At 44.3% G+C, this 17,483-nt stretch overlaps 1 protein-coding gene across 2 annotated transcripts in view; it reads left to right on the forward strand.

The window, feature by feature from the left end:
- Positions 1-17,483, forward strand: part of SLC9A8 (solute carrier family 9 member A8) — a 64,429-nt gene that overhangs the window by 38,223 nt on the left and 8,723 nt on the right. For both annotated transcript variants that reach the window (XM_003787688.3, XM_023512021.1), the window contains exons 9-13: positions 1,165-1,303; positions 3,002-3,107; positions 8,979-9,095; positions 13,396-13,478; positions 14,787-14,898. In XM_003787688.3, the coding sequence (XP_003787736.1) occupies positions 1,165-1,303; positions 3,002-3,107; positions 8,979-9,095; positions 13,396-13,478; positions 14,787-14,898 (557 nt within the window). The remainder of the gene's footprint in view (positions 1-1,164; positions 1,304-3,001; positions 3,108-8,978; positions 9,096-13,395; positions 13,479-14,786; positions 14,899-17,483) is intronic.

The following is a 17,483-nucleotide window of genomic DNA, read 5'->3' on the forward strand; positions in this document are numbered from 1 at the left end:
ACTAGCGCCAGCCCCACCAACAAGGTCGGCTCTCCCTGTCAGGTTCCAGAAGAGGATGACTTAACTGTATTTGAATAAATGTAGATTGTTGTATTATACTTAATAAAAATAAGACATCCCCTGAAAATAAGCCCTAGTGTGTCTTCTTGTGAAAAAATAAATATAAGACAGTGTCCTATTTTGGGGGAAACAGGTAGAACATGATTGGTTTTTAAGAAGACCTAATGATGTCTAAAGAGAGGTGAGTGAGGCTTATCCATGGGAGGAAAGGTCTGTGCAGGAAGGAGAGAAGTGAATGGTTGTGAGAGCAGTTATTTCCTGAGAACAGCTCAAAGCTAAGGGTAGGAATTGAATTTAATGGCCTCTGACATTTTACTTTGTTCTATTACAGTGAGAAGAATTTCTTTCAGTTCTTTTTCTTAATGCCTCCTAAATTCTCTAAGCCTAAAACCTCTGTTGTTTCTTCCTAGGGCGGCTCCGTTCTGGCCTGACTTCTTGCCCTTGCCTTAGTCTTGGTTTCAGGTTCTAAAGCAGGATTCCTGTGCTGACTAGGAAGTGGACCCAGCCTGAGGATGAAATGCCAGCACCTTCCCCAGCTGTGCTTGCTGCTCTCCCCTGGTCTGCTGCCCCGCCCCCCCACCTGCTCCCTGTGTTTTTGTCCTACTAATCTAGGTACCTGAGTGTTTCCACAGTGTGCTCCACAGGCTTGGCTCCCTGTCTCGCCTTTACACATGCTGTTCCCTAGGGATGCCTTCTTTCATTTCCTCACCTGGGCCACTCATCTTTGTCCTAGATCTCAGCCCAGCCCACATATTCTCAAGCACTTTTGTGAGCCCCCACCAATCTGAGTTAGATTCCCAGTGTGTGTTTCTACAGCCTTCTGCCCTTCACCCAGATTGTCATCAGTTCTCATCTTGTTTTTCTCCCCCATTAGCCTGGGGGAGCTCCATGAGGGCAAGGATTCTGCTCTCATCTCTGAACCCCAGAAACTGAGGCAACACCTGGGACATAGTAGGTGAACAAACAAACATGTGACTGCCAATCAAACTATAGGATGAATGAATGAGTGAGGGAATGAGCAGGAAATAAGTTTTAAGTTCTAAGTTAATTTCTAAGAACTTTGTGTATAACATTTTAACTTCTTTCTGTTTTCTTATTTCCTAGCACAGCTGAAGGTTTAACAAGAAAAAATATGTCAGATGTCAGTGGGTGGCAAACATTTTTACAAGCCCTTGACTACTTCCTCAAAATGTTCTTTGGCTCAGCAGCGCTCGGCACTCTCACTGGCTTAATTTCTGCATTAATATCCTTTTCATGTGATGAACTTGCAGGGCTGAGGGGATTACTCTCCATTATATCCATCCCTAGCCAGTTTCTCCTGTTCCTTGGTGGGGCCAATTTTGGACTACGGTTTTGTTCAAAGGAGCATTTCTGTGCTTAGTTTTGGTGTAAATTCAGTTTTTAAGTTTAACGTGAAATTTAGGATGTCACTTTTCAAAGCATGAAAACCTAAACACAGTGGGATGTCAGAAATGGTTTGGGGGCTTCTCAGTTCCCGGAGTATGCTAGCCACCTTCGATGATTTTCATTTTCCACTGTCTCACTTTTCTTTTTTTACTCAGCATCCAGTTTCCCTTATTACAGTATTCAGATATGACACATTCGTTACAGTTAATGAACTCTTACCTCTATACGATCACTAACCAAAGCCTACAGTTTATTTACTTTTTTGACACAGAGGTATTGCTTTGTCTCACTTTTCATATTCAGAAAATTGGAAATTAATTTTCTTTGAAAATGTCAAATTGAGAAAATCTTTACCCCACTGAAAGTGTTTATCTGGAAGGATTAGAAAAGGGATTTTGAAAGCGTGCGTCATCTAAGTTATTTGCACTGATTTTGTTGTTTAACAACTCAGAAGCTTTCCAGCCAAAGAAGGAAAGAGGCTTGTTAAAGCCAGTGGCACCTTTATTGCCACAGAAAACGCATTATGTTTAAAATAGAAACAGACACCAGACCATTTGTGTGCGCCTAAGCCTACGTCTCAGGGAGATGGCCACCTGGCCCTCCTCCACGAGCAGTTTGTTTCACAGATGGCCAGAAAAGACTCTTTTGCCTGGTTAAAAGTGTGTTTTTCTGCCATCTTGTTGAATTTTCCCATCAACTCCTTTGTCCAGATTCTAAAGGCTCTATTGAGTTGGCTGACATCTTCTCATATTGTACAAATAAGCAGAATGGAAAAGAACACTTTTCCCAGTTCACTGATTTCCTCTGTATTTATCTGTTTTTCTTTTTTTCTTCAAGATATGGAGTCCTGGCTTGGCGCCTGAAGCTCAGTGAGTAGGGCACCAACCAGGCCTACTAAACAACAATGACAACTACAAGCAAAAAATAGCTGGGCATTGTGGCAGGAGCCTGTAGTCCCAGCTACTCGGAAGTCTCACTTTATTGCCCTTGGTAGAGTACTGTGGCGTCACACTGCTCACAGCAACCTCCAACTCCTGGGCTTAGGCAATTCTCTTGCCTCAGCCTCCCGAGTAGCTGGGACTACAGGCTCCCACCACAAAACCCAGCTATTTTTTTTGTTGCAGTTTGGCTGGGGCCGGGTTTGAACCTGCTGCCCTCAGGATATGGGGCCAGTGCCCTACTCACTGAGCCACAGGCACTACCCAGATTCTCTTTCTTTTAACAGCAGTCTCCCTACAAAGAAAAAGTTCCATTATGTCAACTTTCCAGTTTTGATCTTGGGATATTCCAACATTTTTTTGTATCTGTTGTTTATATATATGGAAGGCAGCAGTTTTTGTTGTTATTGTTGTTTTTTAAAATGCAGTCTTGCCACATTGCCCAGGCTAGCCTTGGAACTCCTGGGCTTAAGTGATCCTCCTGCCTCAGCTTCCCGAATAGCTTGGCTGACAGGTGCATGCTAGCAGGCCCAGCAGGCTGCGGTTTTGTGACTTCAACTATTCCCTGATTCTTTTTCCTTGATGCCGTCATTTACGTGTTAAAGCATATTGACTTGAGGAAAACACCTTCCCTGGAGTTTGGCATGATGATCATTTTTGCTTATCTGCCTTACGGGCTCGCGGAAGGAATCTCACTCTCGGGTAAGTGACAAAGGGTCTAGAATTGCTGTGATGATGGCATATTGTCCTGCCTGGTAAAAAAGGTTGTTAGTTACATCACTTTCAGTCCTAAGAGACAGTCACCAACCCAGAAGAGCTTAAAATATAACAGGGATTTGTTGACTCCCTAGGGATAAATCTGGATTTAGGCCTAGCTAGATCCAGAAGCTAGTCACATTGGTATCATGGTCATATTTTCTCTCTTTTTTTTTTTCCAGTTTTGGCCGGGGCTGGGCTTGAACCCACCACCTCCAGTATATGGGGCCGGTGCCCTACTCCTTTAAGCCACAGGCACTGCCGTGATCACATTTTCCCTTTACCTACTTTCTCTCATTTATCTACCATTATTCTTATGAGGCTCCATCATAAATATGTAGCCAGTGGGAGGAGGTTCCTGTTTTACTGATGAGAAAATGGAGGTTGAGAGGGATTAAATAAATTGCCCAAGATCACAGCTGAATTGATGAAGCAGCCATTAAAACGAATTGTCTTTGACTCAAGAAATAATGCTTAGAACCCCCTCCTCTAATGCACCTCCCTCCAAAACAGATGATATAAAACCATGTACTAAGTGCTACACAGAGGGATGAGCATAGTGTAGCCGTGGCATGATGTATGAGCAGGGTTTACTGGGTACACTTTACCTATATTCAGATTGTTCATGCTCCCATCACTCCAGTGGGGTAGGTACTAAGAGGTTAAGTCAGTAGCTCAAGGCTGCACAGGTAGTTAAGTGGCTGCAGTGAGATTCAAACCCAGCCCGTTCAGCCTCAGAGCCTCCTCCCTGTACCCCAGTGGAGGAGGGCATGCAGGTCCCAGCAGCAGACAGGGTCTGGAAGATGGGCTAGCCCAGTCACAGAATAGCAGTTCTTAGAGCGCTCACTTCCTTTAAATCAATCAGTAGGTTCTGTGTGAGGCTTGACTTAGTTGGTTTTTCTGCCTCCAAGTTGAGCGTATGTCCCTAGTTTGTTAAATGTAAGGATGTTGACTTAGAAATGGAGGTCATGTACCAGGGAGCATGACTCACCCCTGCACCTGTGTGAGGGGTGTAGCTGCATGAGAAGGGCTCTGCTCCCAACAGTCCAACCCCGTCCTTTGAATGAAGGCTCGTCAGAGACTTGTTCTGGAAACCAGGCACATTGTGGAGGATATTTTGATCTCTGCCCACAGAATGATTTTTCTTTTTTTATTAGCTTTGTTGCAGTATAATTTACATACAATAAATGCCTCTATTCCAAATGTTTTCACAAATACAATACAGTCAGGCTGGGCGAAGTGGCTCATGCCTATAATCCTAGCACTCTGGGAGGCCGAAGTGGGTGGATTGCTTGAGCTTGCAGGTTCAGAGACCAGCCTGTGCCAGAGACCCTGTGTCTAAAAATAGCCCGGTGTTGTGGCAGGCTCCTGTAGTCCCAGCTCCTTGGGAGTCTACTTGGGAGTCTGAGGCAAAAGAATCACTTGAGCTTAAGAGTTGGAGGTTGCTGTGAGCTATGATGCCATGGCACTTTACCAAGGGGGACTTTTTTTTTTACAAGAAAAAAAGTTTAGACATCCTGATAGGTGTATAACAGTTGGATTCAATGGACCTTGGTCTGGTTCTCTTTATATTCTATTTGGGGTTCTTCTTGCATTTATGTGAGTTTATACTTTCTGTCAAATTTAGTAAATTCTTCCCTCTTTAAGCAGTTTTTTCTGTCTCCTCTCTCGTTCCTGGAGACACTCTAGTTAATCCAGTTATGACAATTGTGCTATTGGCCCACAATATGCTTTGTTCCCTTTTTCAGTCTTTCTACCCATATGCTTTATTTTGGTCAATTTCTACTGCTGGGTCTTCAAGGCCACTGATCTTTTATTCTGCTGTGTGGAATCTCCTGTTAATCCCATCAATTTTACTTCGCATTTTAGATACTTGTGTAATTCATCTAAAGTTCCCTTTGGGTTATTTTTATATTTTTTCTCTCTCTCTCTCTTCATTATGTTCCTGTTTTCTCTATATTCTTGAGCATATGAAACATATTTATAATAGCTATTTTTTGGCTTGGCGCCTGTAGCTCAAGCGGCTAAGACACCAGTCACATACACCAGAGCTGGAGGGTTCTAATCCAGCCCAGGCCTGCCAAACAATAATGGCAACTGCAACCAAAAAATAGCCGAGTGTTGTGGTGGGCATCTGTAGTCCTAGCTACTTGGGAAGCTGAGGCAAGAGAATCGCTTAAGGCCGGGAGTTGGAGGTTGCTGTGAGCTTTGATGCCATAGCACTCTACCTAGGGCTACAGCTTGAGGCTCTGTCTCAAAAAAGGAAAAAAACAAACAAACAAACAATTTTCATGTTCTCCTTAGCTGATTCCTTCATCTCTGTCAATTCCAGGTCTGATTTATCAAGTTTTTTTCTGCCCATAGATCACATTTTCCTGCTCTTTGCTATTAATTTCCTATTGGACTCTAGTCATTGTGAACTTTATGTTGTTAAACACCAGATTTCATTATATTCCTTTATAGTGTTCTAGACTTTCCTTCTGTCATGTATCTCATTCTCTTAGAATCAGTTCAGACCTTTTTTGAGGCTTAGTTATAGTTAAATTCAGGGCAGGCCCAGAGTAGCAGTGCTCTAATTTAGGCAATGCCCTGCTGAGGCCTCTACCTCACACTTGACGTACTATGAGGTCATTGCACTCTGGACGATGGGAACGCAAACTGTTCCACATTGTGTCAGCTTTGGGAATTGTTCGGCTTCTTTTTAGTGGTTCTTTCCCCAGTCTCTTGGAATTTTATCCCACACATGTGCAGACAGTCCATGTCAGCCAAAGATTTGCAGGGGCTTTATTGTGGATCACCTGAGCTCTTTTTCTGTATAGTTGTCTCACTCTGAGCTTTGTCTCCTCATCTCAGCAAGACAGACCAGTCGGTGAAAAGTGGCTACCATGTTTGTTTCCCTTCTGGCTAGAATCACAGTCCTGTGCTGCCTTTTATCCAGTGTCAGAAAACAGTTTTGTTTCATCTCTTGTATCAGATTTTCTCGTTATTTATATCAGGACAGTGATTTGTGTAGCAACTCTTTTTTCATGGGCAAAGTGGAAATCATGGGTAGAGTGCCCTGGCATCATAGCTCATAGCAACCTCAAACTCGAGCTCAAGCTATTCTCTTGCCTCAGCCTCCCCAGTAGCTGGGACTACAGGTACCTGCCACAACACCCAGCTAGTCTTTTCTATTTTTAGTAGAGGGGGGGCTCAGTCTTGCTCAGTCTGGTCTTGAACTCCTGAGCTCAGGCAGTCCACCTGCCTCAGCCTCCAGAGTGCTGGGGCTACAAGCATGAGCCACCGTACCCAGCCTCTTCGGGGGGTTTTAATGATTTGGATGAACAGAATTCTCCTTCCCATAGCTTACTAGCTGGAGTCACACATGGGTACTTTGTGAGCAGATCTTGCTAAGGAGGAAGCAGAAAGGACTCTGGCCTCCTTAGAGAACTCTTTGTAAACCTGGAGTAGGAGGGTGTTTTGTTTTGTTTTATTTTTCTTGGAGAAGAGGTTTACTGTGTTGCCCAGGTTAGACTCAAATTCCTGAGCTCAAGCATTCCTCCCAGTTTAGCCCCGTGAGTCCTGGGACTCAGGTAGGCCACCAAGCCAAGCTTGGTTTTGTTTGTTTTTAATCCCAAACCAGTTTTCCAGGATAATTTTATCCAGGTATCTACCATAAGGTTCCCTCCCTTATCTTTACTGAACGTTGGCACTTACGTAAACATTGCCTGTGAGTCATTCAGCTGCAGTGTAGCTATTTTTATTTCTGTTTTTCTAAATTGTTCCTCTACCCCCTTTGAGATTATCACTGAGTACCTATTGGCAAAGATGTATTTTATCCATCTGAAATTTCTGATTAAACCAAGAGAGTGTTTTTCTGATCATTTGTTCAGATAGGCAGTGTTTTCTGTTTATAGGGATTTTATTTCCTTAGGGACCTTGGTCCACACACTGAGGAGGCCAAACAAGGCAATGCAGGCTAGAAACAGGCCACCTGCCTCTGGATGAGGAGACTGGCTCTGTCTACACTTTGCCTTTAGGTTGGGGTGTCCAACCTACCCTCCGCTAGCCACATGCTGATTTTATGAGGACTTTTTTTTGTTCATCTGTGGTGTCAGAAAGTATATACACAGACCTTTTTTTGTGCTAATCAGCTTTCATTAGTGTTTGTATATTTAATGTGTGGCCTAAGACAACTCTTATTCTTCTAATAAAAGGTTGGACACCACTGTGTAGGGTACTGTGTATACAGTAAGCTGAGCAGTTGAAATGTCTGTAGTGCAATGCTGTGATTTTCACCCTTTTGTAAATGGAAAGTTGGCCAGGTAAGTCCTGTTTCTACAAAATGGTAGAAGTGAGTTAAAATTTTGTTATAAAGTTTGGCTTACAATTAGTATATTTTGGCTGCTTATTTGATGGCTTTTTAAAAATATCAAATTCCTGGCTCGGCGCCTGTGGCTCAACTGGCTAAGGTGCCAGCCATGTACACCTAAGGTGGCGGGTTCGAATCCCCAGCCCGGACCCGCCAAACAACAATGACGGCTGCAACCAAAATATAGCCGGGCGTTGTGGCGGGCGCCTGTGGTCCCAGCTACTTGGGAGGCGGAGGCAGGAGACTCGCTTGAGCCCAGGAGTTGGAGGTTGCTGTGAGCTGTAATGTCACGGCACTCTACCCAGGGGGACAGCTTGAGGCTCTGTCTCAAAAAAAAAAAAAAAAAATATCAAATTCCTGACATGAAAGAGAGACTTGCCTAGCTAGACAGGGATTTACTAAGAAGAAACCTATATAAAGTGACTTCAGGGACAGAGGACAAATGTTGAGACTCAGATCCTGAGTAAGCAAAGAAGGTTTTAGCCTCTTATGGAGGGCTGAAGAAAAGACACATTGCCTTTTTAAATAATTTCTTTGTAGTATAACAGTAATACATAAAAATTATGGGAAAGTTCAAAATTAAGGAAAAGTATTTAAAAAGTTGATCAGGATCCATCCATTCTTTACCCCCAGATCCTTAGGCTCCCTTTCTGCCCCTTCCCCACCAGAGGCTCACCTGCACCCTTATATAGTTGTCCCTTAGCATCCATGGAGGATCAGCTCTAGAACCCCACAGGTACCACATCCATGGGTGCTCAAGTCCTTTATATGAAATGGTGCAGGGCAGTGCCTATGGCCCAGTGGGTAGGGCGCCGGCCCCATCTACGAAGGGTGGTGGGTTCAAACCCGGCCCTAGCCAAACTGCAATAAAAAATAGCCAGGCGTTATGACAAGCACCTGTAGTCCCAGCTACTCGGGAGGCTGAGGCAAGAGAATTGCCTAAGCCCAGGAGGTGGAGGTAGCTGTGAGCTGTGACGCCATGGCACTCTACCGAGGGCTACAAAGTGAGACTTGGTCTCTATTTAAAAAAAAAAAAAAATGAAATGGTGCAGTGTGGTCAGCCTTTCATATCGGCAGGTTCTGCACGGAAGTCAGCTCTGTCCCTAGATGATGATGCTCGCACTGTTTAAGCCCTGGTGCTGTGATAGGCACTTTATATGGCTTGTTTTCACTCACCCTCCTATCAGTGCTGTGAGTGGGTACTGTTAGAACAGAAGAGAAAACTCAGACTCTGGCAGCAGAAGTGACTTAGCCCAAAGTCACTCAGTTAATAATGAATCTGCTAGAGAGAAGGCTTCTCTGAAGCCTCTGGGAAGCCTCAGGTATTATTTTCTTTTACTTTTTCTTAAAGCTCCTGGTACTCTAGGCTCCAGGGACTCCTAGGAAGTGTGAGATCTGATTTGGGTTTCACGTGGAGGTGCTTCTCTGTTGATGTCTATGCACTTTGACCCTCCCTCCCTCTCTAGGCATCATGGCCATCTTGTTCTCAGGCATCGTGATGTCACACTACACCCACCACAACCTCTCCCCAGTCACCCAGATCCTCATGCAGCAAACACTTCGGACCGTGGCCTTCTTGTGCGGTAAGTTCTGCTTCTGCAGCCGTGTGCAGCCTACCCGGAGCTAATCCTCTTCCCTTTCCACATTTTAGGAGGTAGTTGAAATTTTCCCTGGCAGCAGGGCAATAGTTCTCAGAGCCAGATACTGTGCTCCTGTTTCTTGTATTTGTTCCTCTGGCTTTGAAATTTTATAAAGTAAACCAAACACCTAATGAATGGAACATTTGATGCCTACAATCTTAAGACCTAAAATTATGAGAACTACTAATTATGCATGTTTAGGATATGTACTTTTAATAAAGTGACATTACTAAAAATGTAGCCCTTGGAAATGCTAATGACAGTTAGATGAAAAAGGCTCCATAATAAAAAAAGAGGTTAGGATGTCCTGGCTTAAATAACATATACCAAGTTTTTGAACAGGAAGACTTTTCAGCTAGTTTGCATTGTAAATATCTAAGTGGAGAATCTAGTTATAGCCTTTCCCAGACTTGTCTGTAGAGCCCTGTGTTCACAAGAGCATCCTGAAGGGCATAAGTTGGGGAGATTCTGCAGTGGAGATTCATTTGTGTGTGTGTGTGTGTGTTTCACTATGTCGCCCTCAGTATAGCTCACAGCTCACAGCAACCTCAAACTCTTGGGCTTAAATGATTCTCTTGCCTCAGCCTCCCAAATAGCTGGGACAGGAGATGTCATTTGTTAAGCTGGGATAGACCATGGTGCCTTTTTCTTTTTTCTTTAGAGACAGGGTATCCCTTTGTTGCCTAGGATGGTCTCCAACTCCTGGGCTCCTGGGATCCTCCCACCTCAGCCTCTTGAGTAGGTGGAACCGTAAGCCTGAGCACCATACCCAGCTCACTTTCTTTTAAGCAGTTTCTTTTTTTTTTTTCTGAGACAGACTTTCACTTTGTCACCCCCGATGGAGTACTGTGGCATCATACCTCACAGCAACCTCAAACTCTTGGGCTCAAGCAATTCTTTTTGCCTCAGCCTCCCAAGTAGCTGGAACTACAGGTGCCCGCCACAATGCCCGGCTGTTTTTAGAGACAGGGGTCTCTCTCTGGCTCAGGTTGATCTCGAACCCACATAGGCACTCCACTTGCCTCCAGCCTCCCAGAATTCTAGGATTACAGGCATGAACTACCAACCGCACCTGGCCCTTTTAAGCAATTTTGATTTGAGCTCTTGTTCATCCCAGGTTCAAACATACCTGTTTGTCCTCCCTACCCCCACTTTTTACCTGGGAATAAAGGAACACTCTTACTCTGTCCCTTTAAGCAACTCCCAAGAGGCTGAGCCTAAGCTGTGGTTTGGGGGTAGAAGGTTTGTCATTTTGTTTGTTGTTTGCTTTCTTCTTCTTCTTCTTCTTTTTTTTGAAACAGAGTCTCGCTGTGTTGCCCTCAGTAGAGTGCTGTGGCATCACATCTCACAGCAATCTCTAACTGTTGGGCTTAAGCAATTCTTTTGCCTCAGCCTCCCAAGTAGCTGGGACTACAGGCCCCTGCCACAATGCCCGGCTTTTTTTTTTTTTTTTTTTTTTTGCAGTTTTTGGCCAGGGCTGGGTTTGAACCTGCCACCTCTGGCATATGGAGGTGGTACCCTACTCCTTTGAGCCGTAGGCGCTGCCCTCACCCAGCTATTTTTTTGTTGCAGTTATCATTGTTGTTTAGCTGGCTTGGGTTGGGTTCAAACCTGCCAGCCACAGTGTATGTAGCTAGCGCTGTAACCACTGTGCTATGGGCGCTGAGCCTGTTTTTTGCTTTCTTAAAAAATTGAGACAGGGTCTCACTCTGTTGCCTAAACTGGAGGGCAGAGGTGTCATCATAGCTCACTGCAACCTCAAACTCCTGGGCTCAAGTGATCGATCCTCTTGCTTAGCCTTCCGAGTAGCTGGGATTACAGGTGCACACACTGGGATTATTTTTTTTTTTTTGCCCATAATTAAAACTTTATTGGAAAACTGATATCAAAATAGGAGATCACTGTTATATACTTTACAAAATCAGATATAATTTTCTTGGCAGATTATTAAAATTACTGACCTTATTGAGGCTTTCTGTGAGATAATACAAATTCAGGAAGTTGTGTAGATTGTGCAAGTTGCTTTCTTCTAAATGAACACTGTCTGTGGCCTTTCCTCCTATCTGCTGCCACACTGCTGAACAACCCACACAAAGAACCACTGTCAAAGCATGGCGGACGCCTGCGGTCTTATAGCAACCTGGACATTTTACATCCATAAAATAAGACTTTAGACTTGAACTAGCCATTTCTTTTTATGTTTTTTCTTTTCCTCTTCCAAGGATGGATATAGTAGATCTCTAGCCAATGGCATCTTGACCCTTTCATAAGGCCAGCTCATCCAGATCTCTCAGATGACACTCCCAGCTAGCAGCACACAATCGGGCGCTTGGCATCACCTTCCAGGATAGATGCTAATTTTTCTCTTTTAATTTTTTTGTAGAAATTATGTCTCATTGTGTTGCCCAGGCTAGTCAGAAACTCCTGGGCTCACGTGATCCCAAAGCACTAAAATTACAGGTGTGAGCCACAGCACCCAGCCGGGCTTGTCATTTTGAAATGCTGGTTTCATACCGTTCCACACTTGGAGGCAAGGGCAGGCCATGCGGAGACTAACATGAAGAAGGAGGCTCCCATGAGGAGTGGTCAGGTGACATGCCTATGGTCTCATGGCCAACAAGCAGGTCTGGAAGGCAGGTCTCTTTATTCCTGGACCAGTAGGTAATTTTTCCATAGCAACTTTCTCTGAAGTCCAGGGCTATAGATTCTGACCCTGACCCTCCCAATTAAAGGAATATAAAGCAAACTTCCATCAAATTCTATTTTTACCCATTAGATAGACAAATTTTTTTTTTTTTTTTTTTTTTTTTTTTGAGACAGAGCCTCAAGCTGTCCCCCTGGGTAGAGTGCCGTGGCATTACAGCTCACAGCAACCTCCAACTCCTGGGCTCAAGCGAGTCTCCTGCCTCCGCCTCCCAAGTAGCTGGGACTACAGGCGCCCGCCACAACGCCCGGCTATTTTTTGGTTGCAGCCGTCATTGTTGTTTGGCGGGTCCGGGCTGGGGATTCGAACCCACCACCTTAGGTGTACGTGGCTGGCGCCTTAGCCAGTTGAGCTATAGGCGCTGAGCCAGATAGACAAATTTTAAGTTGGATAATACCTACTTCTGGCTTGAGTGTGTAGAAAACAGGCCCTGTGGATGGGCTTGTACTTTGCTGCTGGCTTTTTTAGAGAGTCATTTGCAGCACCTCTCTAAATTTAAAAGGCACAAGCTCTTTGGCCCAACAATTCAACCATCTGGAATTTAGCTTATGAACTAGAGTGTTTATTGTAACTATCAGAAATAGAAACAGTTTAAATATCTGTCCACAGAGGATTGGCTAGATTAACCATGATATATGCATTTACTAGAATTTATGCTGCCAGGGAAAAGCATAAAGTAGATCTGAATGTGTTCTAACTGTGCTGAATGGAAAGATCACAAAATATTGAATAGGTAAGAAAAAATTTTGGGAGAAGAAGGGTGAGTTATCTAGCATGTGGACTTGTTTTAAGCGGATACATGTTTGAAGAAAAAACATCGCTGAAATGTTTCAGAACAGCTTCACTGTTTTGTGATGTTCAATTATTTTAAAATATAGTCTTTGTCTCTCCAACTGTTAGGCTGTTCTGCAGGACGTCACAGGTTAAGCAGGGAACTTGGTGTTAGAAATAAGTGCTTTTCTTTAAAATGAACAAGTTTATACAACAGAGAGTAAAAGTTGGGCTTTTCTTGGTTTGCAGAATAAAGCAAAATTGGAAATGTATCTTGTTCTGCAAATCCTGCTGGATATAAGCCACGTTTTAAACCTTGTGGTAGCAGTAAATCTGTTAAGTCAATCATTTGGCCTTGTCTGCTCTGGCAAGAAAGTTAACAAAGGGCCTTTCACTTTCACACTTGTCACGTGGGTTCTACAGTCATTGGCTCTGAATTTTTGCCCTTTGCCGCTATTGGGATCCTAGCTAATGATAGTGTTCAGCAAATGGACAGATTTATGTTTTTATCATCATCTTCTTGTGGGATAGTGTTTAACAGTTAACTCATTACATTAGAAGACTTCTAGACAGCAAGGACATGTGGCTTGTGTGATAGAAAAGAACGAGAGAGAATCTAAGTACCAGTTTGACCAAGATATTGGTAGCAGGATATTCCAGAAAATAAGTGAAGTATTATATTGGATTCTGACTTAATATTTGGTTGCTTAATACTATATTGGAAGAAAATAGTTGGGGCTAAATAACTCATTCTTTGGTTTGTTTCAGAAACATGTGTGTTTGCATTTCTTGGCCTGTCCATTTTTAGTTTCCCTCACAAGTTTGAAATTTCCTTTGTCATCTGGTGCATAGTAAGTATTTTCCTTGTTTTTTTTTTATTTAATTACTTATCTGTAGATTAATAACCATATGTTATGGATTCATGTATGTAACTGTTAACAGTTCAAAGTCAACAGCTACATAAACATTCTTCTGTTTAAAGTTTCTTTTGTTAAAAAATCATAAACCAGCTCGGTGCCTGTAGCTCATGGGCTAGGGTGCTGACCATGTACACCAGGGCTGGCGGGTTCAAAGCCAGCCTGGGCCTGCCAAACAACAATGACAGCTACAACAAAAAAATAGCCAGGTGTTGTGGTGGGTGCTTGTAGTCCCAGCTACTTGGGAGGATTTAAATTTAGCAAGATAGTACCTATAAAATGCTTAGCACATTGTCTGGCATAGAAACGTTTGATGATTGCAGCAGTTATTACTAACTTGAATGTCCAGAGATACCACCCAGAGCACTCCATGCCTGTTAAAAGAATAAATGTAAACCTAAAGAATGTGTTGTGCATGTGGACATCACCCTTTTCAACTTAGTTATGGTCAGAACTAAGATGAAGAAAATGAAAATAATAGATACTTGTAAGAATCCACTCAGATAAGATGTAAATGTTATCTAAAGGTAAATTTTGTTCAGACTAACACTCATGCCTTGAGATGGTTAGGAACCAAAAGCCATGATGACAGCTGCTCGGCCGGCCTCCTGTAGACCCCCGAGTTCCTGTTTTGGCAAGGCCCTATGTAACCTGCCATCCTTTCCCTGAGGAGCAGGGCAGCCACAGGAGTGGTGGAAACACCTTGCCTGTCCCTGCAGAGCTAGCCTGGTGGGAATGATTAGCACAGACCTGTCCCACAGTGGGGCACCTCCAGAGTCAGGTTGCCCTTAAATTAATCTCTGGATGCTTCTGCATGGCCTTTTGGCATTCAGTTTTGTTCTGTCATTACTAAAGCCCTCGTTGATGCCTCCCTAGTCCTCCCTTTTCCGATTACTAAAGTGTAACATACAGAATTTCATCCTCAGTGCCAGTAGCCCAGCCATAACACCAGGTCTCTGCCAAGCGCTCAGGTACTCATTTCTTATGCCTGAGGGGAATGCCACATTTACAATGGGTGTGTCACTGCGTCTGCATTAGGTTCGACAAGCTAATTTCACCAGCAGTGCCAATAGCCCAGCCACAACACCAGGTCTCTGCCAAGCACTGAGGCACTCATTACTTATGCCTGAGAGGAATGCCACATTTACAATGGGTGTGTCACTGGGTCTGCATTAGCTTCGGCGAGCTGCAGTTTGAAGAACAGACGTTTCCACCTAAGACGTAGTTTGTTGCTGTTAACAGGTGCTTGTACTATTTGGCAGAGCGGTAAACATTTTCCCTCTTTCCTACCTCCTGAATTTCTTCCGTGATCATAAAATCACACCGAAGATGATGTTCATCATGTGGTTTAGTGGTAAGTCAAATCTCGAATAGACAGGTGAGAAAATGCCTTTTATAAAGGTGCACACCAGGCAGAGAGATCATGTGGGTATCTGCTAGAGCCCTTTGAAAACTTATTTGCCTCATGAGCCAAAAATAATAAAATCTCCCACTTAACAGGCGCTCCTTGTCATCAAGATGGTGCCCCTCTCCACAGTGGCATGACGTGGGCGAAGCTGAGGTTTCAAGGGGCAAAGGACATGCTTAGGATCACGTGACCATTGGAGGGAGGGCGGATTCGCCCTTCCTTCTGGTCACACTTTCCATGGCAGGACAGTGCTGGCCGGGGCAAGCTGTGTGTGGCTCACCTCTGTGTGTGTTCTAGGTTGAAGTAATAGGGGGCTCAAAACTAAAAGGGTGAAAGTTGAAACATTTTGCACTACATGTTTGTTCTGGATGTTCTCCTCCTTAGTCACAAAGTTCTTGTAGGTTAATCTGAATGTTTCAGCCACTATTCAGTCACTTTTTCAAGGATGGAAATGACTTCATCAATCTTTGGCTCAAATTTATTCTTGAGCAATACAGATAGTTCTTTATGCTTTCTTGTTTAAATATAATTAAAATATTTTCTGTGTAGGTTAGGTTATAGGAATATGCTTTATAATGTTCTCTATCCAACAGCATGTCTGTAAATCACTCTCAGATTTCTCTTCTTTCAAAAGACCATGTTTAAAAATGTATGTATTGGGGCTGTGTCCATACCTCAGTGGGTAGGACACCAGCCACATACACCCAGGCTGGCAGGTTTCAACCTGGCCCGGGCCAGCTAAACACAATGACAACTGCAACAACAACAGCAAAAAAGCCAGGTGTTGTGGTGGGCGCATATAGTCCCAGCTACTTGGAGACTGAGGCAAGAGAATCACTTGAGTCCAAGAGTTTGAAGTTGCTGTGAGCTATAATGCCAACCCCAGGGCACTCTATCAAGGGCAACATAGTGAGACTCTGTCTCCAAAAAAAAACACCAAAAAAGAAAAATGTATGTGTTTAAAATGTGTGTGTATGTGTGTATGCAGAATGAGAGACACTCATTATTTTAAATCATTTTACCAGTGAGGCAAACTACTATACAAAGTAGTTGATCCAAGGTCTTGAAAATCTAAGAAAGGTATCAGACATTTTGTAAAGTTATGTGAGCTATTTGAGAGACAGGGCACAATGCTAGGCTTTTATGGGGTCCATGGGGATGTAAAGAGTCAGGGCCATTGCCCGCCCCGTGTGGGTTTCCATCCTGTCCTTCGGTCCTCGACCTTTGTCTCTACTGCCAGCTCCTCCCATCATCATTAAACAGAGATTAGAGATTCTCTTTCGCAGCAAAACACACAAAGCTTCAATCCAAATCCCAGCTCCACATCCCCTCCATCTCTTCTGTGCGTCCTTCTGTCATGGCCGGACCTCTTTGAGTCGTCCGTCTTCACTTATTCTCCCTTCTTCACCTCTAGCCCACTAGGCTGGAACTGGCCTTGCCCAGTCATCAGAGACCTGCAGCCAGACCTGAAGGGTGTGTCTGCCCTGATCCCAGCCATCTCCTTTCCACCACAGCCACCTTCAGACCACAGACCTTCACCCCTCCCCCGGCCTCCAGGCCATACCGCCGGTTTCCCTTCTTTCCCTCTGGGGGTTACTCAGGCTCCCATGTGACTCTTCCTCCTCTTCCTCTTTTACTGACCCCTCAACTGGTGGCTTCCTGCAGACCCAGCCCCAGCCCCATTTCTGTACCTGTGTTCCACACTTCACAGAGTGAACTCAGCTGTCCTCTGGCCTTGACTTCCGTTTAGTTCCCTCAGTCCCAACAAACTCCGCTGTGGATGTGGTGGAGACATCATAAGTTCATCATCTGAGATACACCCCCTGCTCCAGCAGATACTGATGGGAATATGTCGCAGGCAGGGCTGCCTTGACAAAGCGTTTGCTGGGGCACACTGTGCCTAAGCACAGTACATGAGCCAAGTCACTTAATCCTCTAGCCCTTGTGAGAGGTTTGGAGACGTTGAGTTGTCACTCACCGTGTCCCTCTGAATTCCATCCCCTTCGCTTTCCCTACTATCTCCCCATCCTGGGTCCTGCTGTGCTTCAGCCTCAATGTCAGGCTCAGGTCCTGGTGCTGTCAGCACTGCCCTGCCCTGCCCTGCCCCTCCCTTTTCTCTCTGGCACCATCACATAAATTTTTTTTTTAAAACAGTTTTATTTTGTTGCCCTCAGTAGAGTGCTGTGGCATCACAGCTCACGCCAGTCTCAAACTCTTGGGCTTAAAAGATTCTCTTGCCTCAGCCTCCCAAGTAGCTGGGACTATAGGCAGCCACCACAACGCCTGGCTGTTTTTTTGTTGCAGTTGTCATTTACCTGGCCCACCAGCCTCAGTGTATGTGGCTGATGCCCCAACCACTATGCTATGGGCATCAAGCCCTCATCACCTAAGTTCTTGTTTGCTCACTCTCCTCTGAGCTGCTTGGGGAGCTCCTAAAGCCAGGGCCAGGACTACCTGTCCCCTTCATATGACACCAGGGAAACCAGAATTTTTCTAACAGAGGACAAGTCTATTTCCCAGTTTGGTCTGTG

Source organism: Otolemur garnettii, unplaced genomic scaffold (assembly GCF_000181295.1).
Source record: "Otolemur garnettii isolate 467f Iridium unplaced genomic scaffold, OtoGar3 scaffold00023, whole genome shotgun sequence".
NCBI lineage: Eukaryota > Metazoa > Chordata > Mammalia > Primates > Galagidae > Otolemur > Otolemur garnettii.